Source organism: Ammospiza nelsoni, chromosome 1 (genome assembly GCF_027579445.1).
Source record: "Ammospiza nelsoni isolate bAmmNel1 chromosome 1, bAmmNel1.pri, whole genome shotgun sequence".
Classification (NCBI taxonomy): Eukaryota; Metazoa; Chordata; class Aves; order Passeriformes; family Passerellidae; genus Ammospiza; species Ammospiza nelsoni.
In genome coordinates, this window is record NC_080633.1 from 18,466,017 (window position 1) to 18,493,523 (window position 27,507).

The following is a 27,507-nucleotide window of genomic DNA, read 5'->3' on the forward strand; positions in this document are numbered from 1 at the left end:
TCAGATGGTCAGAGTCCAAGACACCTTTGCAGCTCATGAGGAACAAAAATGAAATATCAAGCAGTCCCTCAAAATGCCACCTCAGGGCTTGCTATGTTAAAAATCAACACTTTTCTCCTCCTCAGAAGGTTCTGTAAATCCTCTTGAAGACAACAAAGGAAAGAAAAAAAATAACACCTCCTCCACTCTTGATGAACACCCAGCTGGGTGAGGACTCTGCTTCTCAGGCTACAAGCTGGGGTCTCTTTTCATCTTCATGTGCAGATGTGTCTGCCTTGAAAATGGGCAAAGGCTCATTGCCTAAGGAGAAGCATGGTGCCCTGGGTCTCACCTTGAGGGATCATACATACACTGTGCTAACACTGCCCAAGTCATGGCCCTAGCAATCACTGTGCCCAGCCTCTGAGGCCACTGTGTCTCCTTATTGACATTTCAGTGGAAGACACAGCATTTCTACAGCCTGGGGAGGAAAGGGTGGAACTATCACCTCAAAGAGCAGATAAATTTCAGTCTCCAATTAAAATAGACAGCTTTATGATTACACCAAAAATGTACCAGGGCAGTGCTGAGGGCTACAGAACTGAGACTACAGTGAGTGGTAAATGAATCTGCTCCAGCATGAAAAAATAAGGAGGAACACAGGACCTCTTTATCACGGCTCTCTTCAGTGTGTCAGGATCCAGAAGCTACTAAGAACTACATCTTGGAGCACAGAAGAAGGTAAAAAGAGTCTTACAGTACTTCTTTCTACAGACAATTTGCCTCTCTCAGGATGTTGCACTCCTCAGAAGAATATTTTGCAAAATTTACTTTATATATATATGCATAAGGTTGCAGAGATAAAGAAATGCTCTCAGTGCCAAGTCTCTTGACTTGCCAGGTGTGAGAATGAATCCAAACTGATGAAGTAAAGATCTTCACACATATACATACTCTGTAAAATACTTTTTAAACAAACAAGGTAGAACTTAAAAGATCAGGAAATTGGGCATTTGTTCAGGATGAAGTTTCCCCCCATACAATTCAGGCACCTCACAAGAACATCTGTGACACAAGTATCCCATCACAGGATGGGCAAAGTTTGCAGTTATCCCAGAAAGAAAGAAAGGAAATTAATAAAAAGGAGGAAAGGGCTGATAAAGAAGTGCCAGAAACTAAGATGTTTCCTTTGATTTCCAAAGAAAGGTGAAAGCAGAAGAGAAATACAGAAACCACACAAGCCAGAGACACACCAAAGAACAAGGAGAGAAAACAGTCCTGAGAACAACACACTGGCAAAGGCAAAATCTGTAAAGAAAAAGAATTCTGACTCATTTAAATGACTGAGAGAAAGTCAAAATTGTTTATCAGGTACATCTGTTTTGCTTATGCACACAGGCACAGGAAAGATACAGTGCAAATACCTTAGGCACACTATCAAGAAAAGTCAATTTCCAACTTGGGCACTTAAAATACAAACACCAACATAAATATATATGCAGAGATAAGGACTCAGAAGGAAAACTTGAATTAAAAGATACCAGGAGCACACACACACACTGCCCACCACACTCAGAAAAAAAATCAATTTGAAAAGCAGAAGTGAAAAGAAAAACACCCTCTGAACATGCAAGTTTGGTAAATAATTAGCATGTAATGCAACTAGCCAAATATGTGTAGTGATTATTCATGGCAGCAGGAAAATAACAATAAGTAGCCACAAAGAATCACAAGATTCCCTTTAACCCCACCATTTTCACAGGGGTTTTCAAGAACAAGCCCAGGAGTGGTGCCAGGGAGGGAGAGGTAGAGTAGTGCCAGGTTGATGAAGCTCAAGCTGCTCAACAGCTTTCAACTCCAGCTAACCCAGCTACTGGAGCTTGTCCTTTCAGCTCCTAAAATCACTGTACTGGGCTGCAGCAAAACTCCAGCTCACTGCTGAGAATCCACACCAGCTCAGCCAAGGCTGGGAAACTTCCATGTGCTGCAGCTCTGCCCCACCACACAGCCATTTCCATTATGAAATGAGGTTGCCTAAAATAAACCTATACATCTGGTATAACCAAACTGATCAAAATCAGTTATTTTCAAAAACAAGCATCAACACACAGTGAATGCCAGTCATGGCTGATATGTGTGAATCAACTGACCCCCAAAAAACCTACTACTGGAAAGTGTTTGCATCATTAAAAACAACCATAAAGCAAATTTCTACTGAACTACATCCACCCTCTTCCAAATAAAATTATTGAAGTGAATAATCAACTGTGGAAAGAGTTTTTTTAAAAACATGAAAATATTTCCTTAAAGCAGGTACAAAAGGTTGTAGTGTCACTAACTAGAGATAGAGGGAAAGACTGATACACCACCCTCCTAGACCCCACTTCAAAGCCTTGCTATCTCCCAGCTTTGGCTGGAAGCAAAATCCCAAAGGAGAGGTAATTTTCAAGTACTAAACTTTCCTTTAAAAAGTGCTTCAGATTCAAAGAAGGTGTCTTGCAGAGACTCAGAGTCTGTCCCTCAGAACTACAAACACAGCAGTAAGGTGAATTTAAACTCAGTCTGTCTCAAGACAGCCAGTAAGAAATGCAAAGCATGGTGAACAGAAACAGCTTCAAACATTTGAGCTTACAGCATCACAAAACCTGATGACAAGGTAACTCCACTGGTCAGATCTCAAGATGAGAGGAGCAGGTTGCTGACATCCACCCAAGAGGCAAATAAGAGTACAGTCCCTCTGGGGGCACAGATTGCAACCACAAACCTCAAAACATTTATTTTGCCTGGTCATCAGTTCAAAAGATCGTTGCCAATGTACTGATGCTGCTCTGCTGACAGTGACTTCACACACAGCTTCACATCAGCATAGATGACACAACAATTCACATTTCTTCTCAGCAACAGCCATCACCCACCACTGCTGCAAATCCTCCCAGAGACATTGCTCCAGTGCCCCAGCCCTCAGACACCAGAGCAGCCCACAGACAGTGCTTTCAAGATCACAAAGTGGACCAGTTTAACAAAATAATTTATTAGCCCTGACCATGCAGACAGATCCCTCAGCCATGTAGTTTCCACCCCAGGGAAAGCAAAACAACAAGCTCAGATTTCCTCTGAATTTGTGGGCCTCTAGACAGAAAAGACTCTTCTTTGCAATCATCTTCTCCCAAACAAGATGATGGGACAAGACAGGAAATAATCAGTTAACAACATAGCTTTGAAAGATCATTTCCTGGGAATCAGACTATTTTTCAAAATCAGCAGCATCTCTACCTGTTGATTCAGACACTAATGATGAATGTCCACCACTGGATTAGTGAGCTAGCACTTGCTAAAGCAACTACAGTAGTAGATCAAAAACATAAGTAGTTGGCCTTGGGGAATTCAGAGAATCAAAATGCATTCTTGTCAGAACCTAAATGAAATCCAAAAGGCAACAGTCCATCAGTAATCTACAAGTTTCCTAAACCAAAGGTCTGAGGAATTGTCCCAGCATCAGACTGCATTATCAATATAAAACAGGATAATTTCTTCTTAGCTCTGCTTGGCATATTCAGGCTTCAGACTGCTCAAGACAGTTCTTTGTTGTAGAAAAACCAAGAGAATATTTCTTCATTTCAGGTACATTTCTTCATCAGGTACTCTCCTTCCTTCCATATATGTAGTTAAAGCAAATGTCAATGAGTACTTGATCAGATGTCAATGATTACTTTAATTGCCCTTCCTCTTGGACAGCTGGATCAATTCCTAGAACCATTCCTTTAGACCCATGGGACTTGTTGCCAAGGCTGTTAGAAGGATCTAGGTCCAGAAGTCCACAGTTCTGTTTAGCAGCTGACAACCATATGAAAATATCTAGATTTATTCCCAAATATGACTATTGTAAGCAGAATTTTCTGTGTCTCATCAAGACTCCCCAGCAACATAGTGATCACTGATAAAATCATAAAGAAAGGCCCAAGATCAATTCAGGCACAAAAAACAGCCAAATGCCTTCCTTAGAGGGTCAAACAGGGGGTCCCAGCCACCCACCACACCTTACTTTTGCAAGAGGGAAATGGTACAACTGGAGTAACACAAGTAATTATTCCATAACAAGTAGTCACATCTAACAAATTTCAGCAGTGCATGGAAGATGTGATGGGGCTCATAGCACATGAAGGAAATCAGCAGTGTCCATGGCAGAAAAAAAAAGTTTTCCAGAAATGAATTTTTTTAAAGAGAGGAACAAGAAGGTATTTCAGATGTACCTCCTCTAACTCACCTTCCTCATCCCAATGCTTACCTTCTGTATATATATATATGTATGTATATAAAGACAATGAAGGTATAATTCACAACTTAGTGAGCATGTCCAGCTCCTGTTAGTTCTGCCCTTATATCCTCCCCATCCACCCATCTAACACATAATCAACTCTCCAGAGGAAACTGACCAAAGCATATTAGAAATAAGAAACCCATGCATCCACCGCTTCCCAACAAACCGCCCTCCAATGCGGGTGAAGCCAGGAGAGCGTGGTGTGACACACAAGAGGGGGCTGATGAGACCAACAGAAAGCTGTTGAGCAGGTTTGTGAGGACGGGCCATGGGGTCAGGCAGCATTTTCCATGCCGAGGATGAGGTTTCACTTACCCAGCTCCCTACAGGGCAGCGCCACGCTCCAGCGGGGCGGCCGGGCGGCTCTGCCATGAGGCATTCCGGGGCATCACAGCACAGGAGCTTCAGGAAACCTAAAACAGGAAAGGAGTGAGTCAAGCGTGGGTGTGCTGAAGTCCCTCTGGAAACCAGCACTGGCAGCCTCCCACAGACAGCCTCGGCTGAAAACCCTGCAAACGACGCTTCATCGAGGCTGACTAACCAAAACATTGTTTGTTAAAATGCAGTTAAAGCTGGAAGTATGAGCAATTTAATAGCTATTCGCTTCAGAAAAATATTGCAACATCAAATATTTTTAACCCAGCAGAAATGCCCTGCAGCAGCTAGGTGACAGCAAGGAAAGACAGTCAGGTCTTTGAGTCCTATTCCCCACACACAGGCACCCACTCCCTTGCCATTGCCTCTGATTGGAAATGTGATTTTCCCTAAGATTAGAATGCCAGGTGGGAATTGCAGGAGGAACTGTCTGTACGTCCACATAATGAATGCATTCCAAAGGCAGGGAAGCTGGGACGACTGTGACTGATTTTGGTACAGATCAGCCTGCAAAAGGGTACAAAATGCTGGAGTCTGGGCCAGCTGGTCCCCTAAAGTTGCAGGCAGCTTCCAGGTGGGTCACACCTTCAGCCTTTCCCCAGGCAGAGACACCTGCAGAGTACATCCAGGCTGAAGACAGAAAACACACATGTTTGGACAGGTGAGTACCAGCAGTAAGATCTGGTCATGTGCAGAAATAAAATCCAAAAGTAGCCACAGAGGTGCTTTGTAGCCTTCTAATTGTGCATTCTGCAGGCCAAAGACTGCAAACCTGTGCATTTCTAATTGAACCTGCTTATGGTTCAACCCTTTAGACCTGATTAGCTTATATTTAGATTCTGTATTAGCAATAGATCTAACCACAACCATCCATGGAATCAGTGAAATACTTTTCACACCTGAGTCTTGTCTCTACTGCTCTGCCACAAGTTAGCAAACAAATGATCCAACTTCTTAAAGCATCAGCTCCCCTTTCATCACAAGGCAGAGCTGACATATGCCCAAAGATATTCTGAGCTCTCAGCATTTCTAAAATTTTATTTCAGCTTTATTTCACTGGTACCCATTTCCAAGCTTCATCCATTTGTTATTTCTAGTAATTTTAAATAAAACATTATATCTAGAAGCAAGAAAATAAAGAAGAACATCATTTTCATCATTCAGGAACACTGCAAGTTTAAAGATTATCAGTGCCATTAATGTGATTTAGGTTCAAGGTGACAATATCTTGAACTAATGACCATTATTAAAAGTACACCAAATAACGTGGATCTACTGAAAGGCTGAGATATAATTGCACAATTTTTCCTTTAACTCGCATCTAAGTGGTTTAATAGATATTTCCCAAACTTAGACAACACTGCATATTTACAAAGCCTTGTAGGCTGATAAATACAGCCTATGATCTCAAAATTTCAATACAGAAGTAGTTTTAAGAACACTGCTTGAGAGTAGGGAATCACTGGTCACACCTACCAAAGGTTGGCCACATTAGTGAGCTTCCCACTACCCCAAGAGAAAGCAAAAGGCAGAATCCCAGTGCCTCTGCCTCTCCTTCCCCCAGTTTCCCATCAAAAGAGCATGGCATTGGGAAAAGCATGGCATTGCTCCAGTATTGCCTCCACATCATGCTTCAGAACAAGCCCAGGCAATCTGTTAGCAAGAACCACAGATTCACATCTAGGATTAAAAGGGCCAAAGTGCTTGACCACATGCAAATAAGTGAGCCAGGAGAAGGAAAAGAAGACAGAAAGAATAGCTGGGTTTAAGTCTTCAGAACTGAGAATGGCAACACTACTTATTTAAACCAAAATGCAGTCTACACAATCACAACTGGCAAAATCAAAATCTTTTGTACAGGCTATACTTGATTAAATTAGTTTAATTTTCACTATAAAATTAAAAAATAATTACTGGTTAAAAAATAACATAAAATATCTTTTCTCTAAGGAGTGCTGTAGCAGAACATAGTTCATTCTTCATAAAAAAAAAGAAGAGACTGAATTGCTTGAACACAAAAGATAACTCAAATTCATCTACCAAGTTGTACCCAGCAACTCTGTAATAATTGCATACAGAACACAAACATGCTTTGTTGAGAACTCACAATATCTAATCAGCTATAATTCCAAATTTTATTTTCCATTTGTAAATTACCAAGGGAGAAAACTACACAACGGGGATGTAAAATAATATTCTAGCTGGAGATATTTTGCTAACACATAAGCTGCTACCCCCCCTTCCCTAATGCCTGCAAGGTTCTTCTGCTTCAGAACTCATTTAAATTGTTAGTTTCTCTTTGAAGGTATTTCAACTACAATGCAAGCAATGCTGTAATGAATTCTCAGTGCTGCACTATCTTTCCCAAACAATTCTTTCACGTCATCTACAAATTTGGATGCTGAGATGTACTTGCTATGCTCGTGTACATCTCTGCTTCTGAGGAATGTCAATATCATCATCAATGGAGATGTTTTAAAGTTTCTAAACTTAAAAATAAAAAAAATGAACACATCAAAAAAAGCTCCAAATATAAGCCTTCTGTGGGTTGATTGCTTACTCACATTAACCCGTTTTGGCAATTAACCCTTCTCACCCTACTCCACATGCCCAGCTGCTGACTGGTCCTGCACTGGTCTCTGGAGCAGGGGAGGGGGTTTGCAGGGTCCTGCAAGGGGCACAGCCTGGGCAGCACCACACCAATGAACTTCACCCCTCTCCCTTACAAGGCTCATCCTCTGAGCAAGCAGATCTGGTATCTTGCCTTCCTCCCCAAACCTGCCTCTGTGACCAATCATTTTTTGGATTCAAGGGTAGTCGCTGCCATCCTGAGCTCCCAAAACACCACGAGCTGCCCTGGGGACGTGATGTGCTGGGTACCTCAGCAGAATGCAGATGGCAGCTGCCTCATGCTTGGGGCATCCAGAGACCTCAGCCCTTACTGCTAAGGGACACTTCTGACATTGTCCCATGTCATGCCTTCCCTGTGATGGCATCTGAATATATTTTGCCACCAGTTAAGGTCCCCCTGTGACAAGGACCCTTCTGGAAGGGCAGAGGCAGTGGCAGCATAGCTCAGGCCTTTGTCTCCTGCTGCAGCAGTGACAGGCAGGCTTTCCAGTGAAGGAGGAGTATTGTCAACTGCATCTGCACACTGAACTGTCCAAAACTAATTCAAGTAAGTTATAAGGAGAATATTATAAGAGGGAAACAAAAGGCTACTGGTCTGCCTTATGAAACAGATTTTTTTTTCAATAAGCTGAAATATGCTTCTTTGAGGGCAGCAGTCAAGGGAGCAAATACCTCATTTTCACCAGCCCAACTGCAAGTCATGCCAAGCTTACTAAAAATGCAAAGGCAAAAACGCAGCCAGAAATTCCCTCTATTCCAGAGCATTCAAGTATTTTATCAATGAATGAAAGAATTAAGCCAAAATTATAAGTCTTTTTGACACAGATAATCATCCTATGTTCTTTGAAGAAAAGCAAACATTTCCAGGTTGTAAAAGAGCAATGACAAAAATGTCTCTTCTTGTGTAACCAGCAGCTGACAATTTTATACAATAAATAATGCTATTTTATAGTAATGAGTACAACATCAACAACACAGTAAAGTTAACATAGTAACACTGACAGAAATTATCTCTGTTCTCTATTAATCTGCATTCTTTACAGATGGTTATTTATAAAAATTAAACATGAAACTGAAAGGTTATCTATGGCCATATTAGCAAACATCTGCTTATGATTCTGATTTCATGTTTGCATGCTATTCTTGGAAAAGCAACCCTTTTTAAGATGTACCAGATGTGACCAAGTGTTCTTAATGGTAAAATATTTGTTTCAGCAAGATAAAAGTTCAGGGCCAGGAAAGAAATCACATATTCTGCAAAGAGCAACTGCCTTATACTGCTGCTGCTGAATTCTCCAGAGGAAAAGTGTTTCTGAAGAGGGAAAAATGCAGTTTATTTAGTGTGCCAATACAGATAATGGCTCTTATTTTTAAATATGAGACATTCAAATGTATAAACATGGACTCAGTTTCAACTTTCAAGCACAGAAGTTATGCATGACAAGAGCTGCATCACCTATTCACCCTCCAGCATGGGACTGACAGAGTAACCTTCACTCTCCAGTGGCAGCAGCTTAAGCAGCCTTCCACAAGGCTTTTGCTCCCCAAATGGCCTCACCAAGACTTCTCCTGCTCACAACAAGAAAGAAACAGTTACCTGTGGGATGGGAAGGTGTTGCAGGCAGCAGATGAGAGCTATAGCAAGCAACATGAGGGAGTTAATGTAGACCAAACCAAGGAGAGATGGGTTGTTCAATTCTTTCTTATTGTTGCCCTATAACCTAGTAACTGCTTAACCTATTTCCTAACAGTAATAATTTTTAAAAAGGGTTCTGGACAAAATTATTTGTTAATTATGTTTGATAGATACCCTTTGAATGAATAATACTGTTAATCCATAGGAAATAGATATAAAAAGAAAGGAAATTAACAACAAAAAATAGACTAGCTGAAGATTAATTTAATGGCAAATAAAGAGATTAACAATTAAAATTAAATTAGGAATGTGAAAACTTCTTTATGCATCTCAGAAAACTGAGCTATCCCAGTCTTTCAAGACTCACATTTTGCTTTTCTCTCCCTTGCCCCACTAGTTCACATGCATCTTCAGACTCAGATGAAGTCCCCAAGAAGGGAACACACCATCCTCCAAAGAAAACCCTGGAAGGTACAAGAGTTTGACCCTGGTGGCCAGGCAGAGAGGCTGGCAGGTCCTGCCCCAGGGGTGCAGGGCCAGGGTGCTCACCAAGCCTCTGTACCTCCCAGCCATGCTCTTCCTGGCACTAGAACGGGTTTTTCATTTGGGCCTGTTGCCCAGATAATATTTGGGATCTGCAGAAGATTCCTCTCCACCACCACACTAGGGTAAAAAAACCCAAAAAATTTGTAAAAGTGTGTTTTGCTCTCTTAGCTTCCCCTTCCTTGAAGCACAAGAACTCAAACAGGGTGCAGTTGACCCAAAAATCTGTCACCACACACACAAGCGGCAGGTCAGAGAGCTGCCCCACGGGAAGGGGCCTCTGTTGAAAGGAAAGTTATATCTCAGTGAGCTATACAAAAGGCAGCTAATTGAACTGCATAGCTCAGTGTAATCAGAGAAGAGCCTGCTTCCACCTCCCAGCCATGGACCAAGCAGAGCTGATGCTGCAGACACAGAACCAAACAGAGCACACCTGAAGCCACCCATGCAGGAAGGCAGTGGCTCAAGGACTCTACCTGGGACAAACAGGCAGTACGTTGGGAAAATGCAAAAAAAAAACAACAAAAAAAACCAGTAGCAATGGAGCTAGGGCAGAGGAATAGAAAGACCAGAAATCATTCATTTAATGCAAAAGCACAAGCAGATCTGAAATCCTTCCAAGCCTCTTCAGCGATGATGTGCGCTTTTGTAAGCAGAAGTAGCTCTTAACATACTTTCTGCTTGAAATGGATTCCTCCTAATGGAATTCATTTCAATCTAGAGCTGAACAGCTTCCATTTTGAATATATGAAAGCATCCAAATGGTGTTTCTCACACACCTCTGCACCTTTGACATCATTTCAGATGCACCCCAGACAGATGAGCAAGTCATATACATACACAAGTGGTACATTAGCTACAGTGAACAGGAACATCTGCATTTAGCTATGGTACTTTGAAATCAGTAATGTAGCCAAGAAAAGAATTATTTGCAGCAATCAGATAAGTCATAGAGCTATTATTAATTCATATGGTTTCATTCTCTGTTATTTCTTAAAATTCTTCAGGATAGAATCATTTTGGTTGGAAAATACCTTTGCAGTCATTTAGTCCAATCATAAACCTAACTCTGCCAAGTCACATTTAACCATAGAAATCTAACCATAACTGCATGGCAAAAGCCAAAGAGCAAGAAAAACCTACCCTTGGTGAAAGTGAGTTAAAGAGCACCATACACTATATAAGAGTCTTAAAACTTTGTAGAAAGTTGACTACCCCTAGAAACTGAGTCATAGGAAGAATTCCTAGACTCCTCAGCCAGCCATCAGCAGGACACAGTTGAATTTTTCTTACCCTGTGTTCTGTCTGCTCAGAAAGACTTACTAAAACAACGTTTTTATTTAATGTCTTCAAGTATACATCTCAAAATAATGTGATTAATTGACAAATACACAAATATTCTTCCCTCTCCTCCTATTGACATTAACTTATTCAGAATAAGTATCCCAGCTGTATCTGGACCACTAATTTTCACACAGGTCTCAAATGAAAGTATGTCAGCAAGACAACTGGTATTCTTCCTAACATTCATCATGTGTTTTCATTTGAGTAGCACAACTAAAGACAGGACAGTGGAAACAAAATACAGAGTGCTATACCCTCCCTCTGTCTGCCACACTGAATTCAGAGTACCTGTAGATGGTAAAGCAGTAGAAGACTGGGAGCAAGTCTCCCACCATTGCTCCTGTTTTTTCCAGCAGCAGAGCTGCATTGATGCCACAGCAGCAGTGGCAGCTTTTCAAAGGAGCTGCAGCATGTACAGAAATGCCTTACACAGCCAAACAGAAAATCTTCCTTCCAGTTTCCTCTGGCTTCAGACTAAAGAAGCAAGCTTTAAATTAAAACAATTCCTGAGCACATAGGGAAAGGCAGATGCCTTGTTTCTACCTGCACTAGAAAAAGTCATGGTTAAAAAGTTCATGTTGGCATAGCTTCACTGAAGGATCAGCAGAAGATCTGAGCATGCTGTTGATGCAGATTTGGACAATGTAAGATCCAAATCTTACCTGCAAATGCAGCTACTGCAACTCCGAAATGCACACTATAGTGTGTGAGTGAAGACAGAAGAATTTGCTGAAAGACAGCTGCTTCTATTTTAAAGAAAGATGACCAGTGATATATTATTAATCACCAAAGGCATTAATATTTTATCCAAACTGTAATATCATTTTTTGTACTTGAAAATAAAAATGAGAAGTCAAATTTGTTTCTTGCATTTTTTAAAACACAACTCTTAGTACCAAAACTTCTGCTATTAAAGAGCAATTCATAGCTGAACAAAAAGCAGTTAATGCAGTGTTCCACTAACCTTCAGAAAAGCTGTTAATATTCAGGATTCTGCACAGCAGGGTAGTGTTGAGAAATTATTCCTTTTAAAGTTGAATTTCCACAACAGACAAAGGCATGTGTTAACTGAATTCTATTAATGGCAATCATCCAAATATCAAATAAAGTTTTCCTGGCTGTGCTTCAGTCATCCCCATTTACAGCTAAAGAGTATTTTTATAAATGTAGACAGACATTAAAAAACCTGTGTCTTGTTTGCATCCAGATCCACACATCTCAGAAAGAGAAAGCATTACTTAGTAATTGTCACTTCAAGAAACACACCAGGAATAACTTATTGAAAAGTCCATCCTGTGCAGTTGTAAACTCCAGACAAAAACCCAGGAACTCAGAAAAGACTACTAAAATACCACAGTGGACAAGGCAGAGCAACTAAGCCATGGGAGAACTGCACATATGTGAATATAATAGGGTACCACTCTGCTAAAGAGTTAAACACTTCAGCAATGGACTTGAAAGGTTTTAACGCATATAAGGAATAGAATTTAAAGATGCATATTTCTCTCATAAACAACACAAAAATAGGAAGTGGTGGTGGTGTGGAAATCAATCTGTGCACAACATCTTAAAAATTAAAAGTGTAAAAAAATCCCTGATGGTGCCATGTTTTAATCTTACAGCATGTAGGAAAATGAACTAAGCTTGTGTGTAGAAAGAATCCAAATACACTATGTATGAAAATTCAATTAAAAAATTCAAACAGCTTCATTTTGCTATACAACACTGTTGGACACAGTTGTTATAACAATGGCACTTCCTTATTCACAATTCTACACTAAACTGGATTCTAAGGGTTCTTGGTTTTTTCCCCATCTTTACATTCTGTCACTACAAGGATTTCATTTCTCAAATGCTCAAAGAGACCCAAACACAGTATGACCAAGGTATATCAATAACAGCTATTTATCAACTGTTTTAAAACTTTGCTATGGTTTCAAAGTCAAATCTCAGAAATAGAGGGGTGATGAGGTGCTCCAGCCAGTCATGCTGGTTCTGTCAGTGCAGTGCACCATTCAAATTCAGATGCACACAAGCCCACCTGACCCTCTGTTTGTTCTTGTCATCTCTTATACTTGCTGTAGAACTAGAAAGGCAACAGCAGCAATGTGTGAGTACAGGCACTGTTTCCTTTTGAGGCTACACCACAATATTTGACATGAAGAATTAAAGCATAAAGGTATTCAGACAGACTGTCCCTACATTGCAGCCATCTGTCAGGTTCAGAATTTTATTATGAACATGGATGTAGAGGCTTTGTTTGTAAGATTTGATGCGTCCTAGTAGTTCCTAGCAGGATGTTTAGCATCTTGAGCCCACAAATCATCTTCACATTTCATCTTTACACATTTTATTAAAGCACTGTTATTCAAAGGTATTTTCGTTCATAATCCCCAAAGGTAAGAAATATTTATGCTTCATACAATCATTTTTGGTTTCTATTTATAATTCAACTACTATGTTTGATAATAAACATAATTTTTGAAAAGAAACATGAAGTACTGTTTGTTAAACACTACTTCATGACACAGTTAAAGTAAATCTATGCTGAAAGCCTGACAACTGCAACACCACTGCTAATAAACTGAGTGATCAAGTATGTGAAACCTGATGTGTTGCATGAAAGCAATGGAGCTCAAGACTCCTGTATCACTCCAGCTTCTCTCTCTTCTATCACAAGATCCCAGATCAGGAGGTAAAACTGTACAAACTCTCAGAAGGGAGCTCAAAGCACGGCATATGAGTCCCAGACTTCCTGCTTAGCTTTCTGTCACATTCAGCACCACCAACAACTACTTTGAACATACTCATGATGGAAACTGAGGAGAAAAAAATAAAAAGAGGAAAGTGAAAAAGAAGATTATAAAAAAAAAAACCCTTTATAGTAAGAACCTGAATGATATAGCAGAAGCATATCTTATGGACAGCATTTGTTCAAAGTAAGCTTCATCAAGCAGAAGGTGATACAATTCCATCTCAGGCTCTGCATCTACAGCCCTTTGTTCTTTCTAAAAGCAGCACTGCCAGTGCACACCAAGCCTCTCTTACAGTGCAGATAAAGATGGGTGCAACTAAGGATGTGCATACTCAGCCACAAAGGCAAAACTGTGTGATAAACACTGCACCTGAAAGGAATTCCTCAAGGAAATAAAGGTGCAGGTTTTTTGTAAAAATGGGCTATAAAACTATTAAGCAAGTTCTGCAAATATACTCACATATAAATCTCAGGAGACAAGGAGGAACCTAAGCTGAGGACAAAATATGAATGAAAGATTCTTTTCTGTACTACAAAGCTAAAACACCAATAGAATGGGAGGAAGACAACAAGGGAAGTCAGGGGTGTAACTGCTCTGGAACTGTCACTTTGTGTAAAAATCAAGGCAGGCTGCAACGTTTCGAACTTTACTATTTATTAGCCCTTTTCTCTGATAGTATCAAACTATAGGAAAAGAAATTGTCAAGTTCAGAAGAGTACTTCTATTGTGACACCCTCCAATTTCTGACAATTAGCTACAGATGTGTCACTTTCACCTTCCTCTCCCACTTCACAAAACAACTTGCCCGAACCTATCAGTTAATGGTCACATTAGTAGGTCCTGTTACCCTATGCACAAGAGAGGAAAACGCTCAGAGCTCACAGAAGCTACTGAAGTCTGCAGCCTCCTGTTTTCCAATCATTCTGTGGTGCTACTATCAAAACCTCCTGATTCTTCCACTGGAAGAGCTGCAAGAGGCAGATGTGTGCAGTACATCCCTCACTCAGCACTGCTTGTCCAGCACAGCATCTCCTATGAGCCACAGGAAGCAGGCAAGTGTTATTACAGAAAGAAGCTGAGTGTTGATTCTGTTCCTGAGAACTGCTAGCATTAGTTCCAAAGTTCAAAACTAAAGCACCTGTAAAGCATCAGTTCCATCAGTCACTGTTTTGCTTATCCTTTTTGTTATAAGGATAACTCTAAGTTATCCTTATAGAAACCAAAAAGTTCTTTTGGAGAATATATCAATAAATAAGTAAATCACCAAACCGCAAATGAAGTGTCAACAATTCTCAACAAGCAAATTGCTGTCATTTAATATTTAACCATGCAGGAAAATTGTGGTTTGATTATATGACATCTTTAGGACAAAAAAGCTATTTAGGAGACTACAAACATTTATCTTGTTGCTTCCACATGACAGAAAGTCTCAGTTTTACAGTTATTCAGCTGTGTAAAACAAAGCTGGGGGGCCAGGATGGTGAATAGAAAGTTCTGCTCATGCTTGCTGCAATGCAAAAATACCCTTTATTAGTACACACATAGTAGTTTGAAATTCTTCAAAATCAATGCATCAACTAAACCAATTACACATTTAATCAGTTCAGATTTAGTACCTGACATTTGCTGAACTGTTACAGTCACAGTAATTCAGCTTTCTGGTTACAATGAATGGCTAACTTTGCTGTATTTGAATGTTTCATGTGATGTTCAAACACAGAATAACTAGCCACAAGGTTTGAGGTTTATGCCTCAGTGATTTTTTTGTCCTACATTACTAATTTGTTTGTACATTTGGGTTGGTTTATTTCAAACAGGACAGTATGTGTAATGTCTGTATCTTTCTAAACTAAGGGGACAAAGGTGTAAGGATGGGGTTTGGGCTCAAATTGCTATACATCATGCTAGAAGTTGCTAGACACGTCAAATCTCACAAACATAGCCTTTACATAGAGGTCTATAATAAAACACTGAATCTGTGAGGTGGCTACAATATCGTGACCTTTTGTCTGAATACCTCTGTGCTTGAATTCTGTATGTCAAATACCATTGTATAGCCTCAAAAGGCTATATTTTTCATCACTACCTTTGCATTTCTTCTTGTAGAACAAGTGTAAAACATGGAAAAAATAACCCTCTCAGGAAAAAAAATTGTGCAAATCTTAAAAGGCTGAGAAACATTGTTCTGAACATCAGTAAACTGAGGGTCAGGAGGACTTCTGTGTGTCTGAATTCAGAGGGTGCACTGCACCTAAGGAACTAGCATGACTGGCTGGAGCAACGGATTTGCTTTGTGTTTCTGGTAAATTTTGATTTTAAAACAATAGTTATGTTTTAAAGGAGTTGATAAATAGCTACAGCTTGGTCATGCTGTGTTTGGGTTTCTTTGAGCATTTGAGAAATGAAATCCTTGTAGTGATAGAATGCGAAGATGGAGAGAAGATCTATTATCCTTAAAATTCAGCTTAGTACAGAATCACAAATAAAGAAATGCCATTGTTATAGCAACTGTGTCCAGCAGTGTTGCATGGCAAAGTGATGTTCTCTTTGAGGGGGTGGGCAAAAGAGCTTGAGACAGAATTTCACTGACTAGCATAATCCCCCAAAGACAGAATAAACAAAATTGTGGTTTGAATATTTACATCACTGTACTTCATATCTTTGAATCTTAATAATTTTCAGCTTATTTGGTGCCCTTTGGAGATATTTGCTCCGAATTTTTTTTTTAAATGTCAGCCATAAAAACAAAACGAGTAGGAAAAAGTACAACTTTATCGCTCGTTAAAAGTTGCCAGAACTCTCGAACCCGGCAGCCTGCAGAAGAAAGAGACTCTTGCTCTCGCCCCACGAAACCTTTAAAACTCCGCCGGACTCCTGAAACAGCATTGATGGTGCAGCGCCTGGCAGCAGCAGGGCTGAGCCGCAGCTGTCCGGCCAAGGACAGGACACAGGATGTGCCCAGCGCGCTCCGCCCGGCGCCGCGGGGGCGCGCACACAGCCGCGGGGGCGCGCACACAGCCGCGGGGGCGCGCAGAGCCGCGGGGGCGCGCAGAGCCGCGGGGGCGCGCACACAGCCGCGGGGGCGCGCAGAGCCGCGGGGGCGCGCACACAGCCGCGGGGGCGCTCACAGCCGCGGGGGCGCTCACAGCCGCGGGGGCGCGCAGAGCCGCGGGGGCGCGCACACAGCCGCGGGGACGCGCACACAGCCGCGGGGACGCGCACACAGCCGCGGGGACGCGCACACAGCCGCGGAGCCATCGCGCTCCCTCCTGCGGCCGCGGAGCTCTGCGGCAGCGCCCGCCCTCCCATCCCTGCTCAGCCACAGATCTCCTTCCATTTAACCTCAGAGTGCCTCCTTTCTCTTACCGGTGTTCCCGCAAACGCAAGGAGGATTTTCTCCTTAATAGGTTAATAAAAATTGTTTTAATTATATATATATATATATATATATAGCCATTAGTTGCCGGGCTGGATGCTACTGAATGGGCTAATTTTTTGCGAATGCTATAAGGCATTGAGAGGTCTGGTCTTTATTGAGCAATCCAGAGACCGAGCTCTGTGCCAGAGGCCGTAAAGAGAACCCCATAAAAGAACTGGTTACAAGACTAGCATTATGAAATAATAGAGGTAAAATAGTAGGATGTTAGTAGCTACCCGTGGAGACACTTGGTTTACAAGGAAATTTGTAACATTTGACATAAACAAGACAACACCTTGAAAACAGTAAAAAATGAAAAGGTTAACCTACCAGTAAATCTGCACTTATGAGTAGCCAAGGAAGGCAGAGCAGCCTCGCTGCATCAATTGGAAACTTTTAGATGTTAGTGCAATTACAGTAATAACATCAGAAACTAACAAATGGTCATGGGTCATTAGACATCCAAACAATAACTCTAGTCAAACAATTGCAGTGCATGCTGGTGCTCTGTTAACATTAAAGCAAACATCAAAAGGAAGAATCTCTCCCAGACTCATCCACCTCCAAGCTTTTGCCCTCAGGCTTTCCCTCAACGAGCTCCATCCATTAGGGCCTAAAGAGGAGCTCAGACAAGAGGCTAGAGTGCAACTCCTGCCTTTTCAACAGCTGTATCATTTAGCTGCTTTGAGGATAGTTAATGATGCTTATTAGCATGCTGACAGATGATGTATCCATCATTAATACCTTTAGTGAATACACCAGCAGCTACACACTCCACTGTAACACAGATAAAGCCTGAGAAACTGCACCTGCAGACACTGAACCCTAGCTCAGTGGCACTGCACTCCCAGGTCCAGCTTTCTCAGCACTGCCATCACTTGAAAAGAAAGGAAATAGCTTTATGCTTTCTTGCCCCCAAGGATATTGGGTTGCTCATCCAGCTGCAGAGTTTTAATAGGAGACATATAAACAGACCTCAGCAAGTTACAATGCTAGGGTACAGAAGTGGGTTTAAACTTACTTAGGCTGAGGATTTGCTGAATGTTTTTCTCATTTTCCTACCAAGTGATGCTGAAAGTGCTAACTAGGGGCTGAAATAATTTGAATTCCTCAAATTACCACTCACAGAATTGCCTAGTACATCTTAGAAGAACCTGCTATGGAAGAACTGCTAGTCTGAAGGCAGCAATGTACAAAGGTATCTTGAAACACTGCTGAAAGTGCTTCAAACTAACCTTGTCTATCAGCCAAAAAGCTGATATTCATTATCAGGCCTTATGTTTCAGAGGAGCAGAGATGAGTCAATTAAACAACTTTTCTAGCTACACAACACAGACAAAGCTTTGGGAGCTAGGTCCTGGTCTTGGCCCCACATTTGCTTTGCAAATGCCAGACTTGGGACTTGTTGCACACTCAATACTTGGCACTGCCTCATATGCCTAAACTCCATGGTGACAGGATATCAAATATAACACACACAGCATTCCCTCACTCTCTGCACCTCCTGCCCCAAGAAGTGCATTCTACTTTGGATTCCAAGGCACCCAACCACTCTGTGTGCAAAACAGCACCGAGGTGAACCACGCAAACCAGGGAACTGATCACCTCTTCTAAAACTCAAACCACAAAACCACCTGGTAGGCAGCACAAAGAACAGAGTCAAGATCTAACACAGGTGCACACACCAAGCCTACAGGCTGGAGAACCTGTAATCCCTAAAGGCATTTTCACTGTGAGGAGGGTCAAGCAGCAGCACAGGCTGTCCTGAGAGATTTGAAAATGGTTTTGGCCTGCACAGACATGACTGGATCAAGCCCTGGGCAGCCTGTTCTGACACCACAGCTGCCCCTGCTGTCTGCTGGAGGCCACTCTAGAGACTTTATGAGGTCCCTTCCAGCCTGATTTTCCCATGAGTTCTTTCCATACATGCCACAACGTGTCATGCCACTGGACTTTGATGTTATTCTAGCCCCTGGAAGGTACTATTAGGGAGTCACAAACAGATCAGTTAAAGCTGATTCCACAAATAAGCATTTGTATCTTCCCATTTTCAAAGTTCCAATCTGGCACAAATTTTCCTTATTGTTGGGAAGAGGCAGCACAAATAATTTTGAAAATACTATTAACTAGATACTGCAGTTCTTTAACATAATTTCTGAAGCATGATGTTTGAAAAGCAATTTATGTATAAAATGCACTGTCTTCATACAAATTTTACCTCACCCCAAAATAAAATAATGAACTATTTCTACTGGAAACCAACCAGACAGTAGACCACAACTCTTTTCAAAATCAGAAAAATATTTTTGTTTGGAAAGAGTCACTAAACTATGAACTAGATCTTACAATTTTGTGATAAACATTAACTTTATTAAATAAATAAATTAAAAATACTGTGTTCTTTTAAAAGCCTTAATTAGGGAAACAATGTTGCCCTTTTATGGCTATTTATTAGACACTAGCTGAATTTCAATAACGAATTGTAATTCAGCACCATATCATCTATTTATATCCACTGGTCTGAGCCAACAGCAGCTTACTGCATGATTTTGAAGATTTTGGCCAGGATTTCAGCATAGTTGGCAAATGCAAGCTGGCAAGCTCTTAGGCAATTAAAGTCTTTATAATTATTATACCAGCACATACAAGAATGATAGAAATGGGACTGGATGAAATACAGAAATCTTGTAGTTGTGCTTATAGCACGTGACTCCTTCAATATTCCTGTGGTGATTTTACAGTAGCATACAACAACTATCCCATCGGTCTTTAAACTGAAAATGTTTAAGTATTAGCTCCATGTTTCAATTATGTTAAAAGAGGATTATCCATACTAAAAAGTGGTTTATTCAAACAAATGTTACAATACAAAGCATTTGCTCACTAATGTTCAGCCAAAGTACTAATTACATACTCCATGACTGAGTAACAAATACGTATAATCCATCCTTATGGATTTCAACATGAAGATAAATAACTTCAAGAAACTTCTTCCAGCAAACCTTTCCAAATAATCTCCATACAAAGTCATAGCAATAAAGGATAGAATAAATTTCCTAATCACAGAATTTAGACTCTTGCCAGACAGAATGCTGTTTCCAAGGTAGGACTTGTCATTACTAAAGCAATATTCAGTCCTAAGTATTTTGCAGTCCATGTTCTCTTTTACATGATCCCAAGAGAGCCTTCTTGCTTTTCTCCATTGGCTTTCTAATAGCCAAAAAACACAATGCTGGCATGCTTCTAGAGAGCCTTCTATTACCCTATTTCATGCAATATGACAAGGAAAAAAAATGGTTTAAAGAGAATATAGTGAGTTCATTATGATGAAAGAAAAGTATTGCTATGTTTCACTGATAAAATCCTTCCTAGGTCAAAAAGCTGTACACAATTAATTTCTAAAATGAAAAATTATTAAATGCTTAACTATAGTAGTCTTGCATACTCTGCTGACCATTATACCTGAATAATACAACAAACCTCAATTTATGCAATGTAGTTTCAATGTATGCTAAAGAAAGTACAGAATGGGGTAGTAACATTAGCCACACAGTGAACACCACAAACTGTAAATTAATTTATAAATATGTATTTTGTTTCCCAGAAAATCTTCTCTGAGACTGGGACTCCAGCTAGGAAAAGGTCTGTTTGAACTGCATATCCAGACTCAGGGACAGAAGAAGTGCAGCACCCACCAGCATCAGCTGCACCAGGAGAGGAGAAGGATGATGTGGGGATGTTTGTGGTCCAGAACTCCTAACTCTGACACGATTAAGTTGTGTTCTTCCAGAGTTTAGGGCTCCTTTAGTCAGTAGTGCAAGCAGGGCTTCCTTCTCCATCCTTGTAAAGGTAATTAGGATTTCAAGGTTTCTTGTGCTCATAGTCTTTTGGGATAGAGATCACAGAAAACATGAATGAAAGTAAAGCACCAGGCAGGCCAGCTGAAGAATAAAATGCCAGCTTTTGTGAGTTTGAGCAGCATAAAGCTGTATAAAGCATCTTAGCAATAAGCAAGCCCCTGAAGTTTTTGGTTGTGGTGGTTTAAATTGCATCTTTCATCAAATACTCATCACCAATCACAAAGATGTTAAACACTCCTCTAAAATTCCATCACAAAGGAATCCACTTTTTTTTTTTAGTAAGACTGTCTGAGCACAGGGTATCAAGAGAGGCTCTGGAATCTGCATCCCTGGAGATGCTCAAAAGTCACCTGGACAAGCAGCTCTAGGTGGGCCTGCTTGGACAGGGAGGTTGGACAAGATGATCTCCAGAGATCCCTGTCAACCTTTGCCATCCTCTGCCTTTCAACCCAACTCCTACCAAATTCTTCAAAGGCACCATTTCACATCTCACTGTGCCCAAAGAAGGGATGTAGAAAATTAATATGTGTCTCATAAGATCTAAAAACTGATTTTAGTTTATATGGCATGGGAAAGAGCAAAACAAAACAAAAACAGACAAACAAAAAACTCTCACACACACAGAGCTTATATTTTAGGCAATTTGGGACCTAAAGTAAAAAGTTGCAAAATGCTGCAGGAGAAAGGAAGAGATACAGGAAAAGAACCTAAAGCTACCCTGTTTTAAAGAAACACATAGTCCACAAGATTTTACAGACTTGCCATTAAATTGCACAAATCCAAACACTGTATCAAGCAATTTGGAGATACTCCAGCCTCTCAGGGTTTCCTGAGAGATTTTCAGTGGGGAACTACAGAAGGGTATGTTTCCCCTCTCCCAATCCAAAGGAATTGGAATAAAAGGGATAACCAATCATTTTCATATCACCTTAATTTATAAAAAAACAAAAATAGGGGGAAAAGCCCAAAAGCAAAACAAAACAAATAAAAACAAAAAGCCCAAACCACCACCAATATTTATTATCAAGGGATGATTTTGGAATAACCACTGCACTGTCCCAATTCATTCTGTCCTCAACAAAAAAAAACAGCTCTTCCCCTGGCATTACCCACTACCCTGGGACAGACAATGTTGTTATCCCAAGGCTTAACAGTATACTTTAACGTTAACAACAAATACCTCAGCATTTTCTTTTTGTGTATGCATGTTTAGAGTTATTTCATTTCATGCTGGCTTGGAAAACTACCATTCCATTACTTAATGAATTCTGAAGCATTCAGGAATATAGCCAATTCCAGCTTATATTGGATAAAAAATGGAAGAAACACTATTATTCAACAGTGCTGAGGGAGAAAAAAGGAAGAGAAACAGTCTTGCATCTATATAAACTATGTATGCAATTTCTGAGGCATCTTTAGTGAACCCAAATCTACGACTACAAATCTAGAAGAGCTTACAGATAAATATAATGTCAAGCACTATGTGCAAGTCTTCAGTGAATCAAGACCAAGGACCACACCTTCTCCAGTCAGAGGGATTGAGATGTTTGGTATCACAGCAGAATGTCCCTTTGCACCACAGAATAACACATTTGAGGAAAAGCAATTTATTTTTTGCAGAATTAAAGAATCACTGATGCCTAGCTGGAGCGCACTGCTTTGGAAGAGGCCCAAAAGCTCAAGTAATTGCAATGGACTGGAAAGGCCTTCACCCCCAGGTCAGCAATTTACATTCCAGCTGGGCTATTTATGAGACAAAGCAGTTACCACCAACCAGCCTTTGAATGCTCGAGTTGCCAATTTTGGTGCCATTGCCGAGGTGCAGACACACACAGCCACCATGGCAAACCAGACACATGCATTGCTTCAGCAGAAGAGCCCAGGACTGAGGTGGTGCACAAATTATTTCATTGGTTACCACAAGCCAGCAAAGCTGGTCTGCAATAAAATTCCTCTCTAAGGGCTTGAGGTTCTGCCCACCACAACAGTGTCAAATACAAATTGGCATAAGGAATGGTAAGTAAAAATCATGTTGTTCTCCATTAGATTTAAACTCATTACAGTTTGATAAAAGTGATGGGTCAAATAGAAAAGAAAGTCCATATTTTTTCTCCTTCCCTGCCAGCTAACATTAGTTCCATCCCACTTTCCCAGTTATTTCTTTAGTTTTCCTCCCCCTCAGCTTGCTTTGCACCCTCTGCTTACTGCTCCAGAGCAGACCCTTTTTCTCATCCCATATTTACCACCCTCAGTCTACCTTCTCCTCATTGCTTCTAACTTAACTTCCAGTAGCCTGCAAACTCTAAATGACTAATCAACATAACTACTGTAAAATGGGTAAGGTTTATCTCTAAAACTTCTGTATCTTTAAAGCAAACTTTAAACACTTAGGTTCTCAGTACATGCATAAATTTTTTGCATGTTTGTAAAAGCTTCAAGTGAGATAGGGATGCAATAGAACATTTAAAAAAAAAAAAAAAAAGGTGAAAAATCAACCATGGCTGAGAGTTAGAACAGGAACTAGAACTAAACATCCTCATTTTCAACTCTAAGTGAAAGACAAGCTTCAAAATCATTAACTGTCTCCTTTTGCTTACAGCAGGAGGTCACAGCAAATGTCAAACACAAGAGAGCTGTTCAATTAAGGGCAACCTTACAAAATCCAAACTGCTACCAACAGCAGCCTAGACGTCATCTTTACCCCAACAAAACCACTGTCCAGACAGCCCCTATTACACAAGGCTTCACACTAAAGAGCTGCCAAGCTTTAGCCTTCAATGAGGAGGAATCAATTTAGTCACTCAAGAAACTAAACTGCCCTACCAGAGCACTGGCTTCCCTAGGCAAAGTAAAGGGGGGGAAAAAAAAAAGGCAAGCTGACTTTTCCCAGCTCTTTCTATAGCCTAAACCAAAACCTACACACATGGAGTACCAGTATAGCAACTGATCACAGAGCAATAAAGCAATAAACAGGAGATTGCTATGTCAAGCACTGAAAGTAGATAGACAGCAAATTAGCTAATCAGAACATCTGTTAAGGAAAAAAAGTCACAAAATAAAAGCAAATAAACAAAAAATCCTGACAAAACCAATGATGAATAGAATACAAAGGCAATGCTTTAATGCTTTTGATGGGGGGGGGGGAAGTATCCAAATACAGGAGTTTTATTTAGTGGCAATTTTATTGTTGCACATTGAATGCTTTAGAAAACATAGCTAATTTCAATTACAATAAATTGTCAAAATAGCTTTAGAATAATTTTTCTGCCATAGAGGAAACATATATAGTTCCAGACACAGGAGCATTAAAAATGCTCAATACTAAACTTCCTCCTCTTATTGTGCAATGATCTGAAAATAAAGGTTTTCTAAAATCCAAGACTGAACTATGGCATTATATAAAGTCTTTGGGCCTATGCACATCAGTCAGGGCTCCAGGTATACACAGTGTGAAATCAGAGGAGGTTCTGGCTGCAGAAAGAGTTGTGCACTATCAGTGCTGCACCCTGACCACTGTACATACAGCATGATCAGCTGTGTGCACAGAAATTCTGCATGCATTAGTTTGGGTGCTACCAAGTGAATTTGAGATTAGGTTTGGCTTGGTGAACACAGAGTTAAGAGAAAATAGTTGGTATAGTTAGTCAGATATCTAGCTTGGTCCCGGTATGAAAATATCATTCTTAGACAGTTAGAGGATACAGATTTCTATGCATACTCACTGCACTTCACACAGTTCACAAGGTCAGAAGGAAAAAATGAATAATATGGGTTTGATAACCATCTCTAACATCCAGAAAGTCAGTTTACCAGAAGTCTACAAGATTACATCTTAATGCTTGATATTATGCAATACTTTGCCTAATAGTCTGTGCTTTCCCAGTAAGCAGAAGCTACTGTCCAGGCAGCCTTCCTGAGCTACCAGAGATGTGCAAACGAGCAGCTGCTGATTTCCATGGGCAGTATGCAATGCTCATCTGCACAACTCCAAACAAGCATTTTGAAGGTATTAGGACGGAGAAAGAACAGGAAATAAAAGCACATTAAGAATGACTGATTTTAAACGGCAGCACAGATATGAAGCACTAAACATGACATTTAAATATTCTGAAAAGCTGACATCACCATACTGCCCAGTACTGCATGCAGGGGCTGAACTTTGCCAAACACGAACAAGCCAAATCCTGCTATTCTTAAAGCTAACAATAGTTTTGCTTGAACTCCAGAAACAGCAGAAAAAGTTGACTCTCGGCTGGGAACAGATCATACCTCAGGGCACACACATGGGCAAAGACATGCAAAACACCCCACTGTAGACATCTTCCAGACCCTCACACGGTCCCTGCGAGCAGAGCAGCAGGTCTAGGGGCGCGGACCCCGCACTCGGAGTGCTCAGGGAGCTCCGCTTTCGTCCTCAGGTCTCAAAGGAAAAGCTTCCGACTCCAACCGCACATTCTTAAAGGATTTAGGTTGGGGTTCTTTTCCTCCAAGAAGAACAGTCATTTTGTTGTGGAAAGCTTCTGCCAGCCAAACATGCAATACACACACACCACGCACACCCCACACCCCCCCCTCACGCTTTTCGGGGGAAAAGCAGTTTCTGTGCTACTCCATGCTTACCAATAAGTAACTTCTAAGTTTGACACCTCCCTAAGTTTACTCACAAGCGGAGGGCTCGCAGGCACAGGGACAGCCGGACCGGCCGGAGGACGCGGCGCTCCCGAGCCGGCTGCTCCCGGCGGCCGCCGGTGCCTCCCCCGCGCCGGGCAGCGCTGGCCGCCCGCCCCCCGCCGCCCCGAGCTGCTGACGGCACCGGCAGGAGGCGGCGGGGGCAGCGCCGACCCCCGCCCGCTCAGCGCCACCTGCCCGCAGCGCGATCGCCCAAGGTCACCCCCTCCCCCGGGAGAGCCAACTTGGGCACCACTCACTCCGGCCGAGCCGGGATGATGCCGCGGCCGCGGAGCGCCGGGAGCTGTGCGGAGCCTCCGCCGGCCGCAGCGCAGGACGGGCTGCACGCTCCCTCCTTCTCCTCCTTCTCCGCCGCCGCCTCCTCCTCTCTCTCCCCGACGACTTTCACTTCACCTGCAGGCAGCCCGGCTGCGGCGGGGCGGGCGGCTCCGCAGCTTTCCGCGGGACCGCAGTCACTGCGGCAGCGCCTCCCGCACCGCGGGGGGAGCCGCGCCGGGCCGGGCCGGGCCGGGCCGGGCTGGGCTGGGCCGCGCGTCCCTCCGAGGGCCGGGGCGAGCCCTGCCCTGCCGGTGTCCGCAGCCCCTGAGGGGGAAGGCACGAACCGTGGAGCTCCGAGGGCCGTCCCAAGCCCCTCCGCGGGTGCGGAAGCAACGCGACCCTGGCACAGGCGAGCCCCGGCCCGGGATGCTTCCCCCGAGGCGGGTGCTGCCTGCAGCTGTAGGGTAGGGATTGCCCCCGTGCTGCCAATCACCTCCTCGGTGAGGGGCTATAAATATTTATTAGGCATCCTAATAGCCGCATCGAGCTAAGCGGAGCGTTTTAGTCGTGCCGCTCCTGGGCTTCGAACCTCCCAAAGCAGCCCCACACGGGCACGGTCGGAACTCGCTCACGGGCTGGCCCCGCACCGGGAGGGGCTCTCCTGCCACAGCCGGGGGGAGAGAAAGGCCAGAGGGGCACCAGCTGTGCCCCAGCCCCTGAAACCTTCCTCCCTCCCTTCTAAGGAGAGTGCTGGCTGGAGAGGTTTCCATCAGAACCGGGGGGCGACAGTCTTCAATGGGAACATCGTACGAGCAGTTCTGTTCGGACAAACTGGGCTTTCACACTCGAACTGTGCTGTGAAAAATATCTTAAGCTAGAAGTTAAATGCATGAGGAGCCCAGAAACAAGAATTTATGCAGTTATCTGTGTAATCCAATGGAAAATGAGGATGAGAAATTATGGAAACTTTCAACAATTTCATGCATGTTTAAAAAATATCAAACAAAATAAACAGGGTCTCAAGACAGAAATAAATTTATATGAAGGAAAAATACTCCATTAATCTCTTTTTTCCTGTGGTGATTCCCCCCTCCACCCCCCCCCGCCCCCCACAAAAATGATTCTTGATGCTTCATGGAGCCATACGAGTATTGCAATCTTGCAATACCAGCTGCAACAACTACCATGCTTGTAAATTTTGTTAATCTGAGAATTTCAAGTGGCAAGAGCAAGAAATATCAAGACAGGCAGCATTTAAAAACTCTGATTATAAAGTCACAATCTTGCTTAATTTATTTTGATGGAGGACGATGCTTTTATTTTTGCAGGTATGTTTAAAATGGAATCTGCTCATAATGCAATTTTGGTTTCTGCTTTTCTGCACCTCCTGTTCCCAACTAGCTGACACTTCTGTCTGGAAGGTAGACAGCCTGAACCTGGCCTTTCTATCAAAAGGCATGAAGCTTTGCCTGCATAGTATGCTGGGCAAAAACCAGCAGCTATGAAGTTGAATAATCCACCTAAACAAGAGATAGAGCAGCAACAAAACTTCAGTAGTGTATATCCTTCCAAACTTCATGCTTGCTCATATAAATAAGGTGGTTCCTCCATCTCTCTGTGATTTTAAAGTATGAGATGCTTTAGAGAGGTCTTATTACCATAACTTTGGTTTTGCCAAGTGTGATACACTGCATTTATGC

General features: G+C 41.9%; 1 protein-coding gene across 1 annotated transcript in view; it reads right to left on the reverse strand.

Moving 5' to 3' along the window:
* KIAA1217 (KIAA1217 ortholog) overlaps positions 1-25,891 on the reverse strand; it is a 355,251-nt gene extending 329,360 nt beyond the window's left edge. Inside the window, exons 1-2 of the mRNA XM_059469976.1 lie at positions 25,789-25,891; positions 4,613-4,710 (exon numbers count right to left, since the gene is read on the reverse strand). Of these exons, the coding sequence (XP_059325959.1) occupies positions 4,613-4,676 (64 nt within the window). The 5' untranslated portion in view covers positions 4,677-4,710; positions 25,789-25,891. The remainder of the gene's footprint in view (positions 1-4,612; positions 4,711-25,788) is intronic.
* Between the last annotated feature and the right edge of the window lie 1,616 nt (positions 25,892-27,507).